This window comes from Lottia gigantea (genome assembly GCF_000327385.1).
Source record: "Lottia gigantea unplaced genomic scaffold LOTGIsca_225, whole genome shotgun sequence".
Lineage (NCBI taxonomy): Eukaryota > Metazoa > Mollusca > Gastropoda > Lottiidae > Lottia > Lottia gigantea.
The window spans coordinates 131,574-152,284 of record NW_008708600.1 but is presented as its reverse complement, the minus strand read 5'-3'; the positions used below and the strand labels follow the sequence as shown (position 1 = coordinate 152,284).

At 32.6% G+C, this 20,711-nt stretch overlaps 3 protein-coding genes across 3 annotated transcripts; 1 reads left to right on the top strand and 2 right to left on the bottom strand.

Moving 5' to 3' along the window:
* Positions 1-1,776: 1,776 nt before the first annotated feature.
* Positions 1,777-2,169, bottom strand: LOTGIDRAFT_174924 (hypothetical protein; the record flags this gene model as incomplete). Its single annotated transcript, XM_009054799.1, has 1 exon — positions 1,777-2,169. One exon carries the CDS (start codon positions 2,167-2,169, stop codon positions 1,777-1,779), a length of 393 nt encoding a protein of 130 aa, XP_009053047.1.
* A 4,290-nt stretch (positions 2,170-6,459) lies between these two features.
* On the bottom strand, positions 6,460-10,081 carry LOTGIDRAFT_174923 (hypothetical protein; the record flags this gene model as incomplete). Its single annotated transcript, XM_009054798.1, has 2 exons — positions 6,460-6,587; positions 9,124-10,081. The coding sequence occupies 2 exons, from the start codon at positions 10,079-10,081 to the stop codon at positions 6,460-6,462; spliced, it is 1,086 nt and encodes a 361-aa protein (XP_009053046.1).
* A 7,055-nt stretch (positions 10,082-17,136) lies between these two features.
* On the top strand, positions 17,137-19,784 carry LOTGIDRAFT_174922 (hypothetical protein; the record flags this gene model as incomplete). Its single annotated transcript, XM_009054797.1, has 2 exons — positions 17,137-17,192; positions 18,707-19,784. The coding sequence occupies 2 exons, from the start codon at positions 17,137-17,139 to the stop codon at positions 19,782-19,784; spliced, it is 1,134 nt and encodes a 377-aa protein (XP_009053045.1).
* Positions 19,785-20,711: the final 927 nt, after the last annotated feature.

Sequence of the window (20,711 nt, the reverse complement as noted above, 5' to 3'; positions counted from 1 at the left end):
TTTTCAAGGTCCAAAACAGTGTCATTTTTAATTTTGCGCAAGAATCGTTTGGAATAGCCCCTCTCTCTTAATTTACTGAAAACTAGACTACAAGCTGCATCAAAATCTACTTTTTGAGTGCAAATTCTAAAAAAAAACGCAAAATTTGTGATATGATTATTCCCGTAAAAGTATGTTTTGGGTGAAAAGAGTTTTTATATAAAAGTTGGTGAGTATCCGTTGGTTTAAAAAATACTTTGATGTCTAATTTGTTTGTTGAGAGAAACTTGGTCCTTTGAATACCGTAGTATCCAAAAAATCCATACTTTGTTCAGAAATATTCGCAGTTAGTTTTACAGAAGGGTGGTGATTATTTAAAATTTCAAAATATTGCCAAAAATTTGTTAAAGACTCGGTCCAAATAATAAAAATATCGTCAAGAAACCTTCCATAGAAGAAAGGTTCAAAAGGGGAAATGGAAGAAATTTCCAGTTCCCACTCAGCCTGAAGTGCCTGGTGCCTGAAGTCTGGAGATAAATTTTTTCATAAAAGGCAAAGTCATATCGCGTTAGACATAATTCCAAAAGTTCTAATATTTCTTTGTCGGGTCTATCTACGCAGAGATTTCGAAGAAAGGCCTTTCGGACAGCGTCTAAACTGGTTTTATTATCAATATTGGTATACATACTCGTAACATCTAATGAGATAAATCTTGCGTTTGGAGGAACATTCAAGCTTTTAATTTTTTCAACAAAATCGGTGGTATCCTTAAGATATGACGGATGCTTACACGCTAATGGAAGTAAAAAATAGTCAATGTATTCAGAAGCTCGCGCAATCTGAGATAATAGGCCTGCCTTTAGGAATCCTATTGGCTAAAGACCATTCAGTTTCCGGGTTTTTGTGAATCTTCGGTAAAGTATAAATGTGACGTTGACGGACTTCGGGTTTCGCTGAAAGATAGTCATATTGGGAATCAGAAATAAATTGTTTGTTTACTAAAGTTTTTAAAATATTGTTTATCTTTTGCGCAGTTTCCATGAAAATAGGTTGATCAAGTACACGGTAATGATTAGCATTGTTCAATTGTTTCTCTAATTCAAAAATGTAGTCGTCGCGATTCAGAATGACACAGCAACTGCCTTTGTCACTCTTTCGTATTATAATGTCCTGATCGTTTTTTAGGCTATTCAAAGCTTTCCTTTCAAACTTGGTGAGGTTGTGTTTTTCATTCACCAAAGGTAAATGAGATATTTCTTCATGTAATTTATCGCAAGTAGCCAAAATATCTGAGTCAATCGCGCTGTCTGGTGGAGTCCAACCAGACTTTTCAATGAACGGTATTCGCTTGCCTCTGCCGAGTCTATTCCGAAAAAAGATATTCAACTTAAAAGTCCTATTGACGTGTTCAACCGACGATAAAATTGGTTCATGGGAAAGAGTTTTAGATGTCGGAATAAATGTTAGACCTCTAACTAAAACTCGTTCTTCAAGGGGAGAAAGTTTTCGCGAACTGAGGTTAACCACAGTTTCTCCTAATTTTAGAGTATTTCCCCCCGCGTTCAGTTTAAATGGGAGACCCATGAAAAATAAATACTTTTTGCAGTGGGGGACATCCAGTGGATGTTATCCGAAATGACACTGACCACTCCATTGAAGCGAGGAATAGTATGGGCATTGGTAGACGGTTTATGATATAATAGACTGGAGGTAATTGACTAAATGAGGTTCAGCTAATTGTAGCTCCTTTGAGTAAGGAATATGTGTGGCGTAAAGGGTAGCAGACGGTAATTTCGACTAGGCAAGTTTGAGGAGTTCCAGCATTCTTCTGTGTATGGATTCTCCTGATTCCTGTTTATTATTTAGGCCAACATGAAATAACACCTTTTTCGGAATGGTTGTTGGAGAGATCTTGGAGATTAATGTATTGATATGCTGAATTCGGGCACCAGGGTAAGATTCGGCTTGGGTATCTGGATGTAGGAACGGGATGTTGCTGATGTTGGAAGATCCAATGATAACTGTTGGTTTGGTGAGTGTGGGAATAGACCATTTGGATTTATCCTTCTCATTATTATGACGTCGTGGTTTACAGGCTGGAGATGAGGGTGAGGTGGTTAAACTTAAGCGGCGGCGAGTATTGGTACGTTGAGGTTTCGGTGTTTCAGGGTTCGATCTTGGCGTCGTCATTGGTGTGGATGGAGTTGCAGTAAAAGTTGGTAATGGTTAAGTACGTCTATCAGTGTGAGGTTTCTTGCTTATGGATAGTGGTTCTTGCGAGGTACTAAGGCCAAAAGGTGATGGAGTTCTTTTGCGTTTCGGCGTAGGTCTTACATCTGCGTGAAATACAGAATACAAGTGATTCTGCTGAATGGTATCATTTTCGTTAACAAGATATTGTAGCTAATGATATTTCCCCTAATAATATTCTGTTGGGTCATACGTCAACTAATGTACAACGACCCTTTCGTGAAACTAAAAATCCTAGACATCGTGTAGAATTTGTTCTAAATTACAATGCTGTTTGTGGTATTGGACTTTAGGAATAATATTAGAAGTTAATCCGGGAGCTGACAATCGTGTGAGAAAACAAAGGCTCTGAATACCTGTTTGCGTCTTATTGTCTGCAAATGAATCTGATTTGAATGAGGACTAGCTTAGAGAATGTTCTGATTAAGACTGTCCATATGTCCAAACCGTTTCTAACTTATGCATTTTCTAAATCTGTTCCGTAATATTTTTTTATAACCATATTTCCGGTTATAACACATGGTATTGTCATAAATTCAAATAGAAAGAATTAAGAAAAAGTGAGTAAATAGAAAAATAGATACCCTGTAATTAAACTTATAAAAGAACCAACTGTATTATTAATTATGCCTGTGTTATTAACTCTATAGAATTTGCCAATTACGATGGGTCTCTAAAGCCGGCTTTATGCATTCTCATCCACCGTTTACCAATCAGATTTAGATTCCTCATAGAAACATACTTATTGAACGACAAGAAATTATTTTCCATTCTACCCATGAACATATTTGTGTGATTAATGTGGTGTCGTGTTCATTAGTTTTTAAACAAAATGATTTGTCAAAAGTCAGAATATGTAAAACTGTGAGTTTCCAGCATAGGTTGAAATGATACCTTCCGACTTATCGGATATTTCAGAGACTTGGGTTGAAATAGCTGAAACAAGATAATCAATAAACAAACGTTTTATTAAAGGGGCATTCCGCTTTGTTTTTTTTTTATGAAAGTGTGCAGCAAAATAATATAGAGAAATGAGTCCCTGAAACATATCTGAATGTTTAAACTAAATATATCCAGCTGTTCATTTTTAACATAAAAACTATTTAAAAAGTTTACGCAGGTGTCATGATATTTGCAAGCTAACTACTGTTTAAAGTTATATAAACGCCTAATTGTAGAGAAATATGTCTCCTACGTATTCTAAAGGTTCCAACTAATAAAAAACTCATACTCAATATTATTCAATATTACCTTAAAATCTTTCTAACCCGGTAAAAACTTGTCCTCGGTCATTATCCTATACATTAACATACTTGGTAATTAACACAAGAAAAAAAATTAATTTTCAAACAAAACAAAAAAATTGTTATAAAACACCATTTGAAAAGTAAAAAAATAACCATTAATATATGACACATTTCCCTTTTACATCAAACAAAAAAAAATTGTTATAAAACACCATTTGAAAAGTAAAAAAATAACCATTAATATATGACACTTTTCCCTTTTACACCAAACAAAAAAAAAATTGTTATAGAACACCATTTGAAAAGTAAAAATAACCATTAATATATGACACATTTCCCTTTTACACCAAACAAAAAAAAATTGTTATAAAACACCATTTGAAAAGTAAAAAAATAACCATTAATATATGACACATTTCCCTTTTACATCAAACAAAAAAAAAATTGTTATAAAACACCATTTGAAAAGTAAAAATAACCATTAATATATGACACATTTCCCTCTTACATAATACAATAAACATACTTTTTAAATAACTATTATTTAAAAATGAAGGTTGAATGAATTTTGATTCAATGAGAAAGGCCGGGCCAAATACTCTCAGGCTTCGGTTTCAGTTAATCCGCGACCCGCTTTTCTCTTAGAACTTTCTAACCCGGTAAAAACTTGTCCTCGGTCATTATCCTATACATTAACATACTTTGTAATTAACACAAGAAAAAAAATTTAAAATTCAAAATATAAACCATAAATATATGACACATTTTCCTTTTACATTAAACAAAAAAATGGTTATAAAACACTATTTGAAAAGTAAAAAAAAACCCATTAATATATGACACATTTCCCTTTACATGATACATACTTTATAAATAACTATTATTTAAAAATAGTCTTAATTTATGGAAGGTGTCTTAATTCTTAATTCCTAAATTCAACATTTGTCATAGAACATTAACATTTGTATAGGACAATCAAATTGATTGTGTACCGACAATCGTCATTCTTATTGGGTTATCTCATTTCTAAATTAATAATATCCTTCCCAATAAATCATAAAATCCAAATTTAGCTCAAGATATCTTTTAATCCATATCGTTTAACAAAAAACTCAACCATCAAATTTCAAATACAAATGTTCAATTACGAATCGGTAGAATCAAACCCTTCAGAGTGCTTTTAGAGCTTTGAATCTAGCATAATTTACAAAATAATGGCTTTTCCATGCCTAGCTTTGTTACATGGTCAATTTATAAAAATAAATCAATTTCTCAAGTAGTGACAAGGTTTTGGTGACATTGAGTTTTACAATGATGTATGGCGTTTCAAAAGGATTAAAATATTTTCTACTTCTATACTTCCGTTGAACTGACAAACTAAACAATATCGCAATATGGCCAAGTCTACAATGATGGCCGGTAACAAAGTTCGGAATTGGAATGCTTTTTTCGAAAATTTTGCTAAATTCACAACAGTTCTGACGATACTATGGTGTCGGGCTTCTTCCGATTCCATTACAGATTAACCAATGACCTATATGTCATAAAATTATGATATGAGTGATTATCCAGATTCTGATAATCGTGTTCGAATTTGATCCAATTCTTTAAGTCGTTTTATTTAAAATATTTCGTTTTTATAATTCTATTAGAACAATTTCAGTCATTCCAAAAATTTAGTGCATCTATCAGCAAACACAACTTATTTGGCCAGTGAAATAAATTGTGTAAAATGTAAATTGATAAACGATCAGCGACGCCTGTCTTTATAATCCTGACCTTCAAATATATTCAACATGTATTTGGAGAATTGTTTCGCAAGGTTTGTTGGGCGAGATTCCTAATTGAACATTTGTATTTGGACATTTGTTGGTTGAGTATTGATATGCATTAAAAGAGCTAGATTTGTGTTTGACAATTTGATATTTTTAGCAAATTAGCAAACCCAGTGTTTATCCAAGTACGCAAATTGATTTCCTATTACAAATGACAATTGTTGAATTTAGCGTACAAATTAAGAGAGATGAATTTAGAATTAAGAGGTATAAAATAGCAACGAAGAACATTGAATAAAAAGCCAATCCGCCTTCCATATTGGCAACAGCTGCAAATTTACTTTCAACTGATTTACATGTTAAGGCCTGGTCCCACTGGTGTTTAGAAAGATTTGCGCATGTATTGCGTTTATATTCGCTAAACATCCGCAATATTCGTGAAGTATGCCACGACCGACATCCGCACACCGCAGGAGCCCGTTTTTCCAGTGCAACTGTGAGAAGTACCGTAATACTTCCGTGATAATCGCAACTCGTCCGATCCATTTCCTCAATACATTTTCTATCTAGTGATGAGGTACGGCAGCTTTTTTGAAGGAATTGATAAAAACCCAAGCCCATAGTGTCATCTGCAGAAGACAACGAACGTCTGAAATTTGTATATGCAATACATGCACAGGCCTTTAGACAATTGCTCAACTACCATATGGACTATTTTTGTTTTTTTATATTTTGACACCTCTGCCATCTTTCTATACATAATATATTTTTTGATGTTTTTTATATGAAACTTGGTATGCGTGATGGTGATACTCTATCGATCCTTAAAAGAAAGTCAAAGTAAGCTCTATTACAACTATGATAATATGCTTAGTTCGTTTACTTGATTTAGTCCGTCTTGTTGAGCAATATCTGTTTCAAATTGTGTAGAAATTTCGATTCATCCACAGAATTGACACCTTAAATAATATCAATGAACATTCTCGGACCCAACTTAGGCGGTAGGTCGATTCATATAGTCCTGTAACTGCACTGTAAAAAAAATTTCCTTCGATTAACAGAAAAAATTCCGGCAGCTGATTTACCAGAATTTAAATTTTGCCTTCAGTTTATAACAGAATTTCTTGTAAAATATTTGCTTTAAATAACAGAAATATTTTACTACAAAATCTGTTAAATTACAGAATGACTAATAATATTTCCTGTAATTAACAGAAAATAGGAAGGATATTCTGGTAAATCTGCTGCCGGAATTTTTCTAATATTTCCTGTAATTTAACAGAAAAATAGGAAGAATATTCTGGTAAATCTGCTGCCGGAATTTTTCCTTCCAGTTCTGTAAAAAAACAGAATTTTAAAAAGGATATTCTGGTAATAAATCTGTTGCCAGAAATCATTTTCATTTTACTGTAAAATAACAAAACATTTCAACTTTATGTGTTTATTGGTATTATTTGTGCAATGAACATAATCAGAGAAAATGATGTTAACTACACCTTTAATTATACATACAACTGAAAATGTGGGCGTATAAAAACAATCTCTTGCATAAAAACAAATGATGAACTTGAAATACATACTCATCACTAATGACATCTATAACATTTTGATAACTAATGACATCTTTTAATGATATTCTCATAAGTAATGACATCTTCATAACGTTCGGATTTAACTAATTTGGATTTAACTAATGTCTTTTTTTATTTATGTTGACACTCTTTTCTCCACATTGCCCATATTTTATTAATATTGACAGAACTTCAAGGACCTGTGGTCCACTTCACTTTTTTTAGTGTTCCACATGTTTATAAGACTCCATCATCCAGCACAATACTGTTTATGATGCAACTCTAATCATTATTATAAGGCCTAATTGTTTTTGATGTGCACAGTTAATTGTTGCTCGTTCAAAAGTCAGGTCAAGTCTCATAATGCTCCGTAACTTTTAGCTGGTAAATAATGGCAGAAACTCTAAAGAAAGGGAAAAGGTGACATACCTGAAAAGATAAACTTAAAATGAGAAGATATTTGTTGTGCTAACGTACTGTAGTAGTGTAGTAATAGTAGGGCACTGGATCTTTTAGTTCGAGAAATCCAGAGTCCAATTTGCCCTCGTTTACAAATTTTGTAATGCCTCGCCTACGTGGTGGGTCCTAACATTGAGTGTAAACGGTTAAGGTTTATTAACAAGAATATTAATGACAAAATTCTCATTCCTTGTATTCTTGTACTCTGGTGCAATCATAACCATAAAAGGCTGAAAAAGCAAGGATGTACAAAAACAGAAAAAGAAATTATAAATTAAAAATAATAAAATAGTAAAGGCATAAGAAAGTGGATGGAACTTAAGAGCATGATGCAATGACACACTTCTGTATAGCAGTCATGGGTGGCCGTACAAAATAATTTCTTAACAGCAGGTTGCACAGTTTGACATCAATAAGACATTGCATATGTTATTAACAGTAGGTACAAACATTTTATATAGTGTCACATGTACAAAGTTGGTGGGAAAACTGACTTGAGGGATCTATGCATAATTTGGCGCCATTTTGTCGGGTTTGTTTACATTTTGGTAAAAGTTTTCAGACAGCATGAACAAATATAAAATTGCAATAGAAATTATGGATCCTGTGATATTTCATATCGTTGGAGGTTTTCTTATGTAATCGGGTATTAACTTACATTGCGGTTGGCTAAACCTGAAGAATTAGAGAAATGAATTTGAGGACTTCATTGCCATAAAAACATTATTAATTTTTCTACTCTCTTAGACTGAAGAGTTCTAAACAGAAAGATGACTCTTGACAAGACTGATCTAAGTTTCAGACCACAAATACCACACATGTATAAAGTGATAAAATGGTAACATTACAAATTTATTTAGGCAATAATTAAAATACACTCACCTGTGAATTTGTATTCAGTGATCATTTCCACTCTACCCAAGACCAAGTAAGCTAAGCCTAGTCTAGTTCATCATGTAGGATAAATTTAAGTCATTTTGTCGTTGTCCCCACACGCTTAAAATTCAGTAAAACATTTTGCAGTTTTTGACAAAGGGTGATAATAGAACAGGAATGAGTGCTGGAATATCGGGTCAGCATTCCAAGTTCTCCATGCATCTCACCATATTAAATTTAATTTAAGAAATTCACAAAAATCTCTTCGACGTAGCCTTGTTTTGATGTGGGATAAGATGGCGGCGTGACGATAAACTGACCTCGTGTCTTTACCGATGACGTCTTACCTACTTTGATTAACAGGTCGAAACTATCATAACGCAAAATAACAGTTTCCGTAAATTAACAGCAATCCTGTTATAATTTTCCGTAAGGAAACATAAAGTTCCTGTCAAAAAAACAGTATGACCACGCATGCGCAGACTTCGCTTATCTACAGACAAGACTTAGTATGGAAAAAAATGATAATAACACAGAATTTACGTAAATTTACTGACAAATAACGTAATTGTTCTTAAATGACATACGACCAAGATTAATTTACGTAAAATAACATATATCCTTATTGCGGAACTAACATTCTGTTAATGTAAGAACAAAGTCCGTAAATCAACAGAAAAGTATGTATATCAGCAGAAATTTACGTATATCAACAGAAAATATCAAGTAAATTTCTGTAAAAAAAACGGACTTTTTTTTACAGTGTGTGTCATTTTCTAGTGCGGCACGTTGTCCCACATTGCAGTCACGAACAACATATAACCCAAATACTGAAAAGATCCTGCCACAAATAAATTCATGCGTTGTTTCAAAACCTACAGACTGTTATAACTTATGATTTTACCCACAGTACATTTTGGGGCCATTTAGAATAATTTTTAAGTTGCAATGGAATATTTTGAATACTTGGTTGTCGAGGAGTGTATTTGTGTCGTTTCATGAAATCTAAAATTTCTGCGGCTGTATCTTGCTTTTTCGCATGTTGGAACCATTCCATAAAAATACAGGGGATTTCTACTGATTTGAAAAACTCTTCGCCACCTTTTAAAACACTATTTTCGTGAGATTCCACGTCAATTTTCATAAAAGCTTTTTTAAAAGTTACAAATGGTAAGAGGTCATCGAGTAAAACTGTTTGAATCGTGTTCTTATCAAATTCTGAGGGTGTTTGGACCACCTTAATGTGACTAAGACCGGTGTTGTCTTTCATTATGGTTGCGGTGCTAGATTCAAGAGTTATATTTGAGGAAGATTTCTTTCTCATTATCTTTGTTCCACCGACATTTCCATGTTCTTGAATAAAAGATACCGTAGATTGGATGTCCGATAATGCCGTGTAGAATACTTTTATCTTCGAACTAAACTTATTATGCTGAATAGAAGAACAAAGTCGAATTACATTTTCATACAAGGGATCAACAGCGATGACCTGACGTCCCATTCTGGCTCCCATTAACGAGTATTGACCGACATGAGAACCTATGTCCAATAAATGCATATCTGGATCACGTGCCATGTAATGGTGTATTAATGTCAGGATTTCATATTCCCATGCTCCGCTCTTTTTTATGGAACCAGAAACCCATCTGTCAACTTTTGTATCATGAATGAAAATTGTCATTCCACCTGCAGGAGTGTGTAGATTAGCAGAATCCAACCCAGTGGAACTATGACAGAAATTGTCCCATTCTTCCCAAGAACCACGATTCCATCTCAATATTTCAGCTTTAGTTCTCATTGGATTAACGGTGGCTATCGGTATCCATGGAATATTTGTTGTTGAAATGGAATGAGCTGTTTGTTTATGTTGCTTTGGCATTGTATTTATAGATATATTCGATATTGATGATCTAATCTGTGACATTTTGAGAATAAACTTTCCAGAGTGAGTTATGTGTTGAAACATGACAGTCAAGATACTTCCCAGTAACAATATAAACAGAATGTTCAGCTTTCTATTTCCAATCATTTTATCAGATGTGGGGATGATATGGCTTTGCTATTTTCAATTAACAAAACAATAAATATTGTACATTTGTGTACGTTGTAAACAGTTCTACGTCAATTTCAGTAGGTGTACTAGTGTAGCACATGACGTTGTGTGAAAGTCATAAAAGTTTGAATCGCTTCGTTACTGTAGCATTCGGTCTATCACAGATCAACAAGTATTGTGTAAAACGCACTATGTAGTTCGCTTATGAGGCAAATGATTTTGTATTGTTGGTTGTTAAAACATGCACATCACTACATTATATTATTGGTTCGTTACAACATACACATCACTATAATATATTGTTGGTTCGTTAAAACATACACATCACTATATTATATTGTTGGTTCGTTACAACATACACATCACTATATTATATTGTTGGTTCGTTAAAACATACACATCACTATATTATATTGTTGGTTCGTTACAACATACACATCACTATAATATATTGTTGGTTCGTTACAGCATGCACATCACTATATTATATTGTTGGTTCTTTAAAACATGCACATCACTATATTATATTGTTGGTTCGTTACAACATACACATCACTATAATGTATTGTTGGTTCGTTACAGCATGCACATCACTATATTATATTGTTGGTTCGTTACAACATACACATCAATATATTATATTGTTGGTTCGTTAAAACATACACATCACTATATTATATTGTTGGTTTGTTAAAACATACACATCACTATATTATATTGTTGGTTCGTTACAACATACACATCACTATATTATATTGTTGGTTCGGTACAACATACACATCACTATACTATATTGTTGGTTCGTTACAACATACACATTCCTATATTAATTTGTTGGTTCGTTAAAATATACACATCACTATGAAAGATGGAAAGAATCGGTTATTATGGTTTAACGCAACTGAACTGTATTAGTCAACAAGTTTCCATTCATTACAATTTCTTCAAATAATTACTATAAATAAAATCAAATATGGGTAGTACTGAACAGCACGCATTTGTGAACCCTTCTACATTGGGCAAGTATGAAATTATGTTATCATAAGCTGCCCAAAAATATATAGAAATACAATGCATCAATGAATAGAACATGAATTGGAATTATCTAAGTAGAAGTAGACTGAAGGTCAAAAGTTTTATTGGTCATTTTTAACCTTTTGTCAGTAAGTTTTAACTTTTTTGAATTTTCCTTAAAGCCATACTAATGTTTGACCATGCCAAAATCTGACCATGTTTGACAAATATTGCTGGGTTCAAGATTCAAAATTTTCTTAGTTATATTTATTATAGGATTGTTTTGCGTCAAAGTATGGGAATGTAATAATTTATGACAGTCTTATAACATACTAACATCAAAATATTCCTTTTTCATTAATATTCATGTGCCAAATGCAAAAGGCCCATTTCTGTTGTCGAATCTACAAACCCTTACAACCCTTTTTACCAGTAGGCTATATAAAGATAATTACTTCTTGATATACTAAATACTATTAATCTTACCTTAATAATAAAACGTATAACAATCCTTATAGATGAAATATATAGACAGTTATGCTATATAGCCGAGAAAGTCAACTCATTGATTTAATCATACCATATGCGAACATAATAACTGATTATTACCATAGGATATTATTTGGATTGGTTAACTATCCAATTGCTTTTAAGTCCTTGTCATATTGGACATTCGATGTACTCAATATACTTTCTTAATCAAATAAAGGTATTTACTGTGTAATCAAGTTCACGATTCGTCATCATTATTGTGCAAGACGCGACTGCACGAAAAAGGTATCGGATATCAAAAACTATTGAATATGCATTATTTTGCAAAATGTGACGTTACGCTATCGATATATCCCATACATTGATTATAAGAAAAATCTTAAAGATTTGGAAAATTAAATTGTCGTAACTTTCGTCAGATAAAAAAATGCAGTGGTTGTAATTTTTACTTTTAACTACCGAACATTTTTAGCTGTCAAACTACTGTGTAAAAATGCGCTGCCATGGTTTGAATCGATTCTGTTTCTTATGGTTTTATTGAACAAACATTGTTTGCGTATTCGTAATAGGTAGAAATAGACCAAATCTATTTATTAGCTTTCAATTTTCAATAAAGGGCATGTCCAATATAATTGCTAATGCACTATCTAGATCTATTTAAAGTCTCTAAAGTACTCGCTGCACTGTATGAATAGAACTTAAATTTTTGTCACTAGTCGCGAATAAGTCAAGATTGGAATCCATTGACAGCCTTTCTCTCCATTTACTAAATTCTATTTTATGTACAGCGGTCCGGACATATTTTTGCCACAAATAAAAAGTTGCTTAATGATTCAGATGAATGATTTCTAGCATCCTTATAATATCTGGCACAAATCCGTATTGCTTTGTGATGCATTCATGTTTGAATTTTCTTTGTGGAACTAACACAAACACTAACCTATTTTTCGTGCATCTCCGGAAATGATTAATAATGTGCGATCTCGCATGACCTCCGGAATTGCTTACTTATGTAAACATGGGTAATCTCTACAATGTCAGCTAGAAAAATGAATTCAGTAGTTTCACGAAAGGTAAAATGTGTTAATGTATACTTAATGGCAAATACAAAATGGCGGATTTCCATTATTACCAAATATCATAATTTTTTTATCGGCCGAATTTCCTTATAATACCAAACTGTAATCGGAATACGTCTGCAAAAATGTAGTCCAATGAACGAAGTCACCTGATAAACCAGCGGATTCCGTGTCACCAGAAAAATTCTATGGAACACAATGTGGACCGTATTCTTATGTTGTTTCAATGACTTTTAGCAATAAATCACCCTTACGTTTGATTTATCTTATTTTGTCCGTCAATATTTTTTTAAAATGATTGTTCTTTGAAGGAATTGTCACTAGTTATAATGAAATATTATTAAAGATAAATACTAAGAGAAGTTAATTATACCACTGGGTATGCATACTTATTATCTCGACTTATTCAAAGATCAAACATTGTACACGAAATAGGTGACGCATTTAACAGCCATTGTCGAGTTGTTACTCATGAAATATGAGTCATGGTGAGGGATTCATAAAAAATGAAACAAACAAATTTTGATTATTTTTTAGAATATCTGAGAAAACTTCTAAGATTTGCGTAATTTTGAAGAAATTCGATGGTTAATCCTTATATGCACTAATATAGGTTACACCACTGTACTAGCTGTAAGGAATTGGTGTCTTTGTAGTACTAACTATAAGGTATTGGTGTCTATGTAGTACTAACTGTACGGTATTGGTGTCTATGTAGTACTAACTGTACGATATTGGTGTGTATGTAGTACTAACTGTACGGTATTGGTGTCTATGTAGTACTAACTGTACGGTATTGGTGTCTGTGTAGTACTAACTATGCGGTTTTGGTGTCTATGTAGTACTTACTGTAATTAAATTTGAGTCACAAATGTTAATTAAAATGTAAAAATTTTAAATTATCATGTATGAAAGTTATAATATTATTCAGCATGAGAGTTCTAAGTGACGATCGTCTTGAATTCAACACAAGACCTATGATATAAAACATACTCTCCTCTGCAACGCTGCTTGCAGGATTTCCTATAAATTCTCGGGCATGTACATCAAGATAAGGATATAAGTTCCATGTCTTTTCCCGCCAGGTCATTTGAGACTTGATATTCGCGAATTGAAAAGTAGAAAGGCTGCTACTAAAACTTTTTCGACTTTTTAAATCGTAAATGGTCATTATCATAGATCTGTAGGTTGAAGGTCCATAGCCTATATAACCAAAATTTAAATTTCCTCGAATTTTAAGTATTGTAACATTGCAATAAAAATGGAGAATCTAGATTTTCTGTCTCTAAACTAGTTTAGAATTGTCAGGATTCAAGACCATACAGTTTTCTTTTTCATCATCTGACAGTGCATGTGACAGCTATTTTGGCAACTTTAAATGACGACTCTGGCTCATTATCTGGTACTGATAGATATCTGATTGGATTTTTTGGCATTTTCTAAATCATTCATATGTTTCATCTGCGGAAAACAAAGCATGCATAACTTTTGGATGTTGTTCATGCAGTAATAGCTTATCTCTTTAAATCTAAACAAGTACGCTTGAGATTTATTTGAAATAGGTATAATTTCTGATAAATTTTTTTCATCACTAATAACTAAGTAATTCAGTAATTCATCTTTTCAACTGTTTGTATAAATAGACTTATTCTCTACAGTCTAGTGTCTAGGTCAATTTAAAGGTATACTTCCTTTAAAGATGGCATGACGTCACTTGGTTAGGTCGAGAGAATGGCGGCTGTGGGTTCAATCCTCGAATAAGCCATCTTCACTCATAATTCCATGCAGTCGACCCAGCTGCACATGGGTGTGGATAATACGGGCAAGATCAATGCCAAGAGGTTTGGCCAATTTCCAGCTGGTAGAAAGGATCCTTAACTGTGAATCTAAGTTGTAATCCTTGTAAAATATAGCCTAGTTGTTTCTTTCATTCTTTTTCTTTCTTACCTGGTGTCAAAACTATACAAAAGAAACTATCCCTCTATAATTCAATAAAACCATATAACTAAGTAATAATTTATTAAATTAAATAATTATAAGTATGTTTCAAAATTACTTCGTTTAATTGATATTGTAATATCTTATATAGAGATTCCATTCATCCATTGGTAAGTCCAACTGATGAATATATACACTTTTTGAGACTTTAAATTTTATTTGAATTCTAAGAGGTTGTATCTCTTTAACTCGAGTTTTGTGATAATTACAAAGTTTTGGCTTTTTGATGATCAACTTACGTGACAAAATTATTATTCCATTTATAACTGCACACAGACGACTTTAATAAACTAATAACTTTAATGTAACAAAATCACATCTTCATCCTGTTGGCGCCCTTAATTAATTTTTAACCATCACTTTAAATACTTAATACTGGCCGGTATGCACGAAATATTATATTTAAATACATTACGTTTTAAATTCTTTTTATATTGTATGTACCTCTTAAAATAAACTTAAATTCACTTAACAATTGGCTAATTTGATGCAAAACGTACTGCCGATCAATTTAACTTAGAGATGGTCTTTTAAATCCACGGTTCGGGATCAATCGTACCTTGGATTCAGAAATGGGATTTGTTTAGCTTAGCTAATAGATTATAGTATTCATAGCTTCCTCGAAATTTGAGTCTTCTTAGCCATGTGTATCCATAATTATCCATCTTTCAAAGTTCAAGATTACTATCGAAGCCATGAACAGTACGTCAAAAGTTGACTATGCCCAGAGGTTTAATGACTAAGTCTCCGTCATTGGGTCTACAGGCAGAAGGAAGGTCAGAAGAACGTCAAGATCCCTCTCAAACTAGTCTCCATTTCTATTTTCGATTTACCTAAATGATTTGAGTAATTACTTTGAGGAAAATAATATGATTGGACTAGAAACTATAAATAAAGAAGTGAAACTGAGACTAGGAATCTTTTTAAAACTTTTCGCTCTTCTTTATGCTGACGACACTTGCTTATGTGCTGAAAATCCAACTGATTTACAAACCCAACTTCATTCATTTTATAATTACTGTAATTAATGGCGTTAATACCAGAAACTAAATACTTGTGTTTGGTAAATGGAGATTATCAAAAAATGTAAACTTTCAATATGCTAACCTGGAATTGGAAATAGTTAACGAATTCAAATATCTTGGTTTTAATATTTGCTAAATCTGGAAGTTTTTAAAAGCTCGTAAAGATCTATGCAATCGTGGAACTAGATCAATGTATGCAGTACTTCAAAAATGTTGATACCACAATTTACCAATCGACTAGAACTTTTTGATACCATTGTAAAACCCACTTTAATTTATTCCTGTGTAGTATGAGGTTTCGAAAATTCTATTCTAGAACAAATTCATCTTAAATTTTGTAAATATATATTACACGTAAAGGCATCCACGCCAAATTATATGGTTTATGGTAAACTTGGCCGATATCCATATTTCAAATCTATATTATTTATATTTCAAATCTATATTTATATTTAAAATCTATATTATTTATATTTTAAATCTATATTATTTATATTTCAAATCTATATTATTTATATTTCAAATCTATATCTATATTTAAAATGTATATTATTTATATTTTAAATCTATATTATTTATATTTGTATATTTAATTTAAATGTTTATTTTGTTTAACTAAGTTTTTAAATGTCGTTGCATTGACAATGTTGCAACGTTGCATTGAAACTGATCACAGATGTATAAAACTGTGAAATACAATAAGTAATTCATCCAAAATTCTATGAATATTTATATTTGAATGACAATTACAGTAAAGCACAGCGCTCGGTCAGTTCAGCCAGGTCTCTATTTGTTGAGTTGCTGAAACTGAGATGATGTTCAATTAGAATGCTCTTCCCATTAATCCAAGTCAATCTTTCACTTGTCCATTTATTTTACATATTGAAATATCTTGACTATCGTCCTTTAAATTATATTTCTATGATTGCAGAAGATCTGAATATTGATTTCAGATATATTTTAACATATTGTAATGTCAACTTTTCTGGAAGATTTCTACTTGTCGATATTTAGAAGGTAATTGAGTATGATGAGATTATTAGTATCGACGTCTTGGTAAAATTGATGTGCAGTGATAGCCATAGCATTAAGGTGTATACCGTGTAAAACACACGTTTAAGTTAACTTCTTTCAGCATGACCTCAATATAGCTGACTTTTATATGTGATTTTCCGTATTTAAATTCACTGATCAGTATGTTGTTTATTGATTATTGTTTCAATGATTCACTGAACATTTTCAAAATGTTCATCGATTATTGTCTCAATGTTTATCGATTATAGTCGCAAAAAAATTACTGTTTATTTTGTTTTTCGAAATGGATATTCGTGAAATGTCAAAGCGCATGCAAAATAAAGATGATGTTGAAAGAGAGTGAGAAGGAAGAAAATTGATGGTTGCCGTGATTAATTGGCACTGAAATTCACATTGACAAGCCTTATAAAATTGTTAACAAAATGTTGGTTAAAATAAAAACAAATTTTTGAATTTGAAGATTTACAAGCTCTAAAATGCATAAATAGTTTTTCTTTGAAATGAAGCGGGGCTACTTACAATTAGGGGTATAAACTATACATATGCGTATTTAAGTCGAAAATCTTTCATATGATTTTATTAGCTTAAAAATTTGATAGGATCTGAAGCAAACATGCAATATAAAACCATACACTACTTCATTTCATAATGTATCGTCTGCTACCCTGAAAGACCTTGACCTTTACGCTGCATATCATTATCTCGGGTAGGTCAAATTCAGGTAAACGTGTCCATATTATGTGCGTATCGTATCTCTTACTCTTAAGTTGATTCAGCACTTTAAAACGCTTGAAATCGGATAGAGTTACAGAATTTATCATGATTTGTTAAATCGACCTTGTACATCTTATCGATTTATTGATGTGACTTGGTCGACTTGTTTAAACAACTCGATACATATTCTAAGATTATTGTTAAAAAGTAGGTCACATTATATGAATTTTTTCCAATTGTCTAAAAAGTTGTCTTCAGGAATAAAGCTATTTTCTATAATAAAGCTGTGGAAAATAATATTTTGAATTTTTGTAACTAAGCAATCGCGAAAGGAATCGCACTTAAGAGTATCAAACTAAAATGTCAATAAAACAATAATATGGATTGTAACGTGTTTTACCGTTAGGCCGCGAATAGACGAGGTACGGTGTATGGTCCGGGATTGTGACTACAGAAGAAAATAGAAGTGAATACACGAAATATGGGTCTGGATAAGATTTTCTACTGTAACCTATCAATAACCCCGCAACGCACACCACACAAGACACCGTACCTCTTCCATTCCCACCTTTACACGTTACACTCTGATGAAAATACAATGTATATTTGTCAGAGTATTTATTACAAAATTGTGTGCAATGAAACAGGCACAATATTGTGAATAATCGATAAGCAATTAGCTACCATTCTAGTTCACTACATTATTTCACCATAATGAACAAGAACGAAATAGTCCAATTGATGTTTATATTCAATTATAAGTATTAGACCGTATTAGATCTATTTGAAATTCCTGAATTCATCTGCATATTAATATATCGTTATCATCGTTTGCGCATGTTTGCTCCTGTTTGTGCTTGTTTGCTCTTGTTAGTCGAACCTACATAAAATGTTTCAGTTTAAACGTACAAAATCAAACTGCAGTCCGTTATTTATTATATTGGATTTGTTATCATTTCAGAAATTCATTTCCATTCACAGAAATCACGAAATACAGTCCCATTATCAGAGATTCCGATTGAAATCCAAGGGAAGAAAATTGGGTTACGAAGTTTTAAAACCAGAGCAATGTCTCGATGTTAATTTTGCGCCATGTTAATAAGAAGAAAGTGTGTTTTATATATCATAATTTTGATCAGTTTCTTAATCTTCTACCTCTTCAAGATTTGGTATCCAAACGTTCGATCAGAGATATCATTGAAACCTTACATTGAACCGATAGAGGATGAAAAGACATTCACGAATATGGACGCTAAAACGACATCGTTACAGCCCGTTACTGCTGCATCGACAACTAAAAATACGTGGATGCCTAATATGACCCCAGATTATTACAGATTGAAACCAGAAGTGTTAAAGTGGAACAAAGGTTCTTGGGAAGAATGGGTCAATTTCTGTGATGGATCACGTGGTTTGAATTCTGCTATTCTGAAATCTCCGGCTGGTCAAATACCAATTTACATACATAACGTTACAGTTGATCAGCTTATATCCGGATCTATCGTTGAGCAGGGTTCTTGGGAAGGTGACATTATGTCTTTGATTCACCACTTTATGTCACGTGATCCAGAATTACAACTTATAGATATAGGTGCTCACATTGGTGAATATTCCTTAATGGCTGCGAAAATGGGACGACAGGTGATAGCGGTTGATCCTTTATGGGCCAATATTTTAAGATTGTGTACGTCCATTGATCGCAATAGCTTTAGTCCTCATATTAAAGTTTTCTACACAGCGTTATCAGATGTGCGCACTGAGGTGTCGTTTGTAAAAGAGAAAGGAAATTTGGGAGGAACTAAAATTTTGGTCAGGCGTAATCGGCGACAAAAACATGTTATTCCCCAAACGCGATTAGACTCTAACATTAAGTTGGTTAATACACCAATGAAATTTAACAAAAATGTAATAGATACAGTTTTACTTGATGATCTATTGCCATTTGTTTCTTTTAAAAAAGCTTTTATGAAAATAGACGTTGAAGAACACGAAAATAGTGTTTTAAAAGGTGGGGATCAGTTCTTTGACTCTGTAGACATTAAATATGTTTTAATGGAATGGTTCCAAAACGCTAAGAATCCAAGATCTGCCAAAGAAATAATCGAGTTTATGAAGAAGCATAGTTACTCTGCCGAAAGTCCTAATACAAATCACTCTCCTTTAGTTTACAGTGACTTTTCCAAATGGCCATTAACTGTCTTGTGGGTGAAACATTGATTATATCTATAAAACATTTCTTGATGTAGGAAAATTCCAATAAAAAATCTGAGCGTCAACTAGCCCACCCTTGAATATATTGTATTATTCAAAAACCAAATCGTAATATCAGACCAACCCCTTTCCACAATATGTTTTTGATTTGAACTCATGACTCCGACCCTCGATTTAACCTCGAAAAAGTGAGTATACAGTAACTATACAGTAGATTTGTATAAACAAAGAGGTGATTATCATACAATATAGAAATACAACACCTTTATATACCCACCTGTCCGACCACCCAAAACCATACACAACATAAAGAATTTGTTTTACCATTGTCCCTTTGATTACATCTAAAAGTATCGTTTTTAGTTTGCTTGCTGTTGTCTATGTTTGGTGATATGTCATGTAATATAATTCTGATTTTTCTTCTGTTATTGTATTTGTGGTACATTTATGTGGTACAGTTTAATTTCCTAAAAACCGAAATTTTTTATGTGTAATTTGGTTCTTTAGAATATCTATTTCATAACATTTCATTCATTCAAATGAATTTAATAAATTATTGAGAAAAAAATGCGTTACAAAAACATATAGCCTACACAATATGTATTTCCTATAGCAAGAGTTCTTTCCATCGTAAAATTCATTTTTCATTTCGTATTGGGGCATTTAAGGATATTTGAGGCTCATATTGACTGGCCATGAAAGTCATTAACATTCAAGTTTGGTTAGAAAGTAGAACACGAGCAACTAATAGCAACTGCTATAATTTATCAGTCAACGGATCTCAGCGTATCTCAGGTATCAGATGGTGAGATATTGGTTGATGGTGGCTCCAAATTGGCTGGAGGAGCATTTTGGCGCCCCCTGTACAACTGCGCCTTTTGTACACTCCGATTTAAATAAGTCTTTTAAACATATGTTAATCGATAAAGCAAA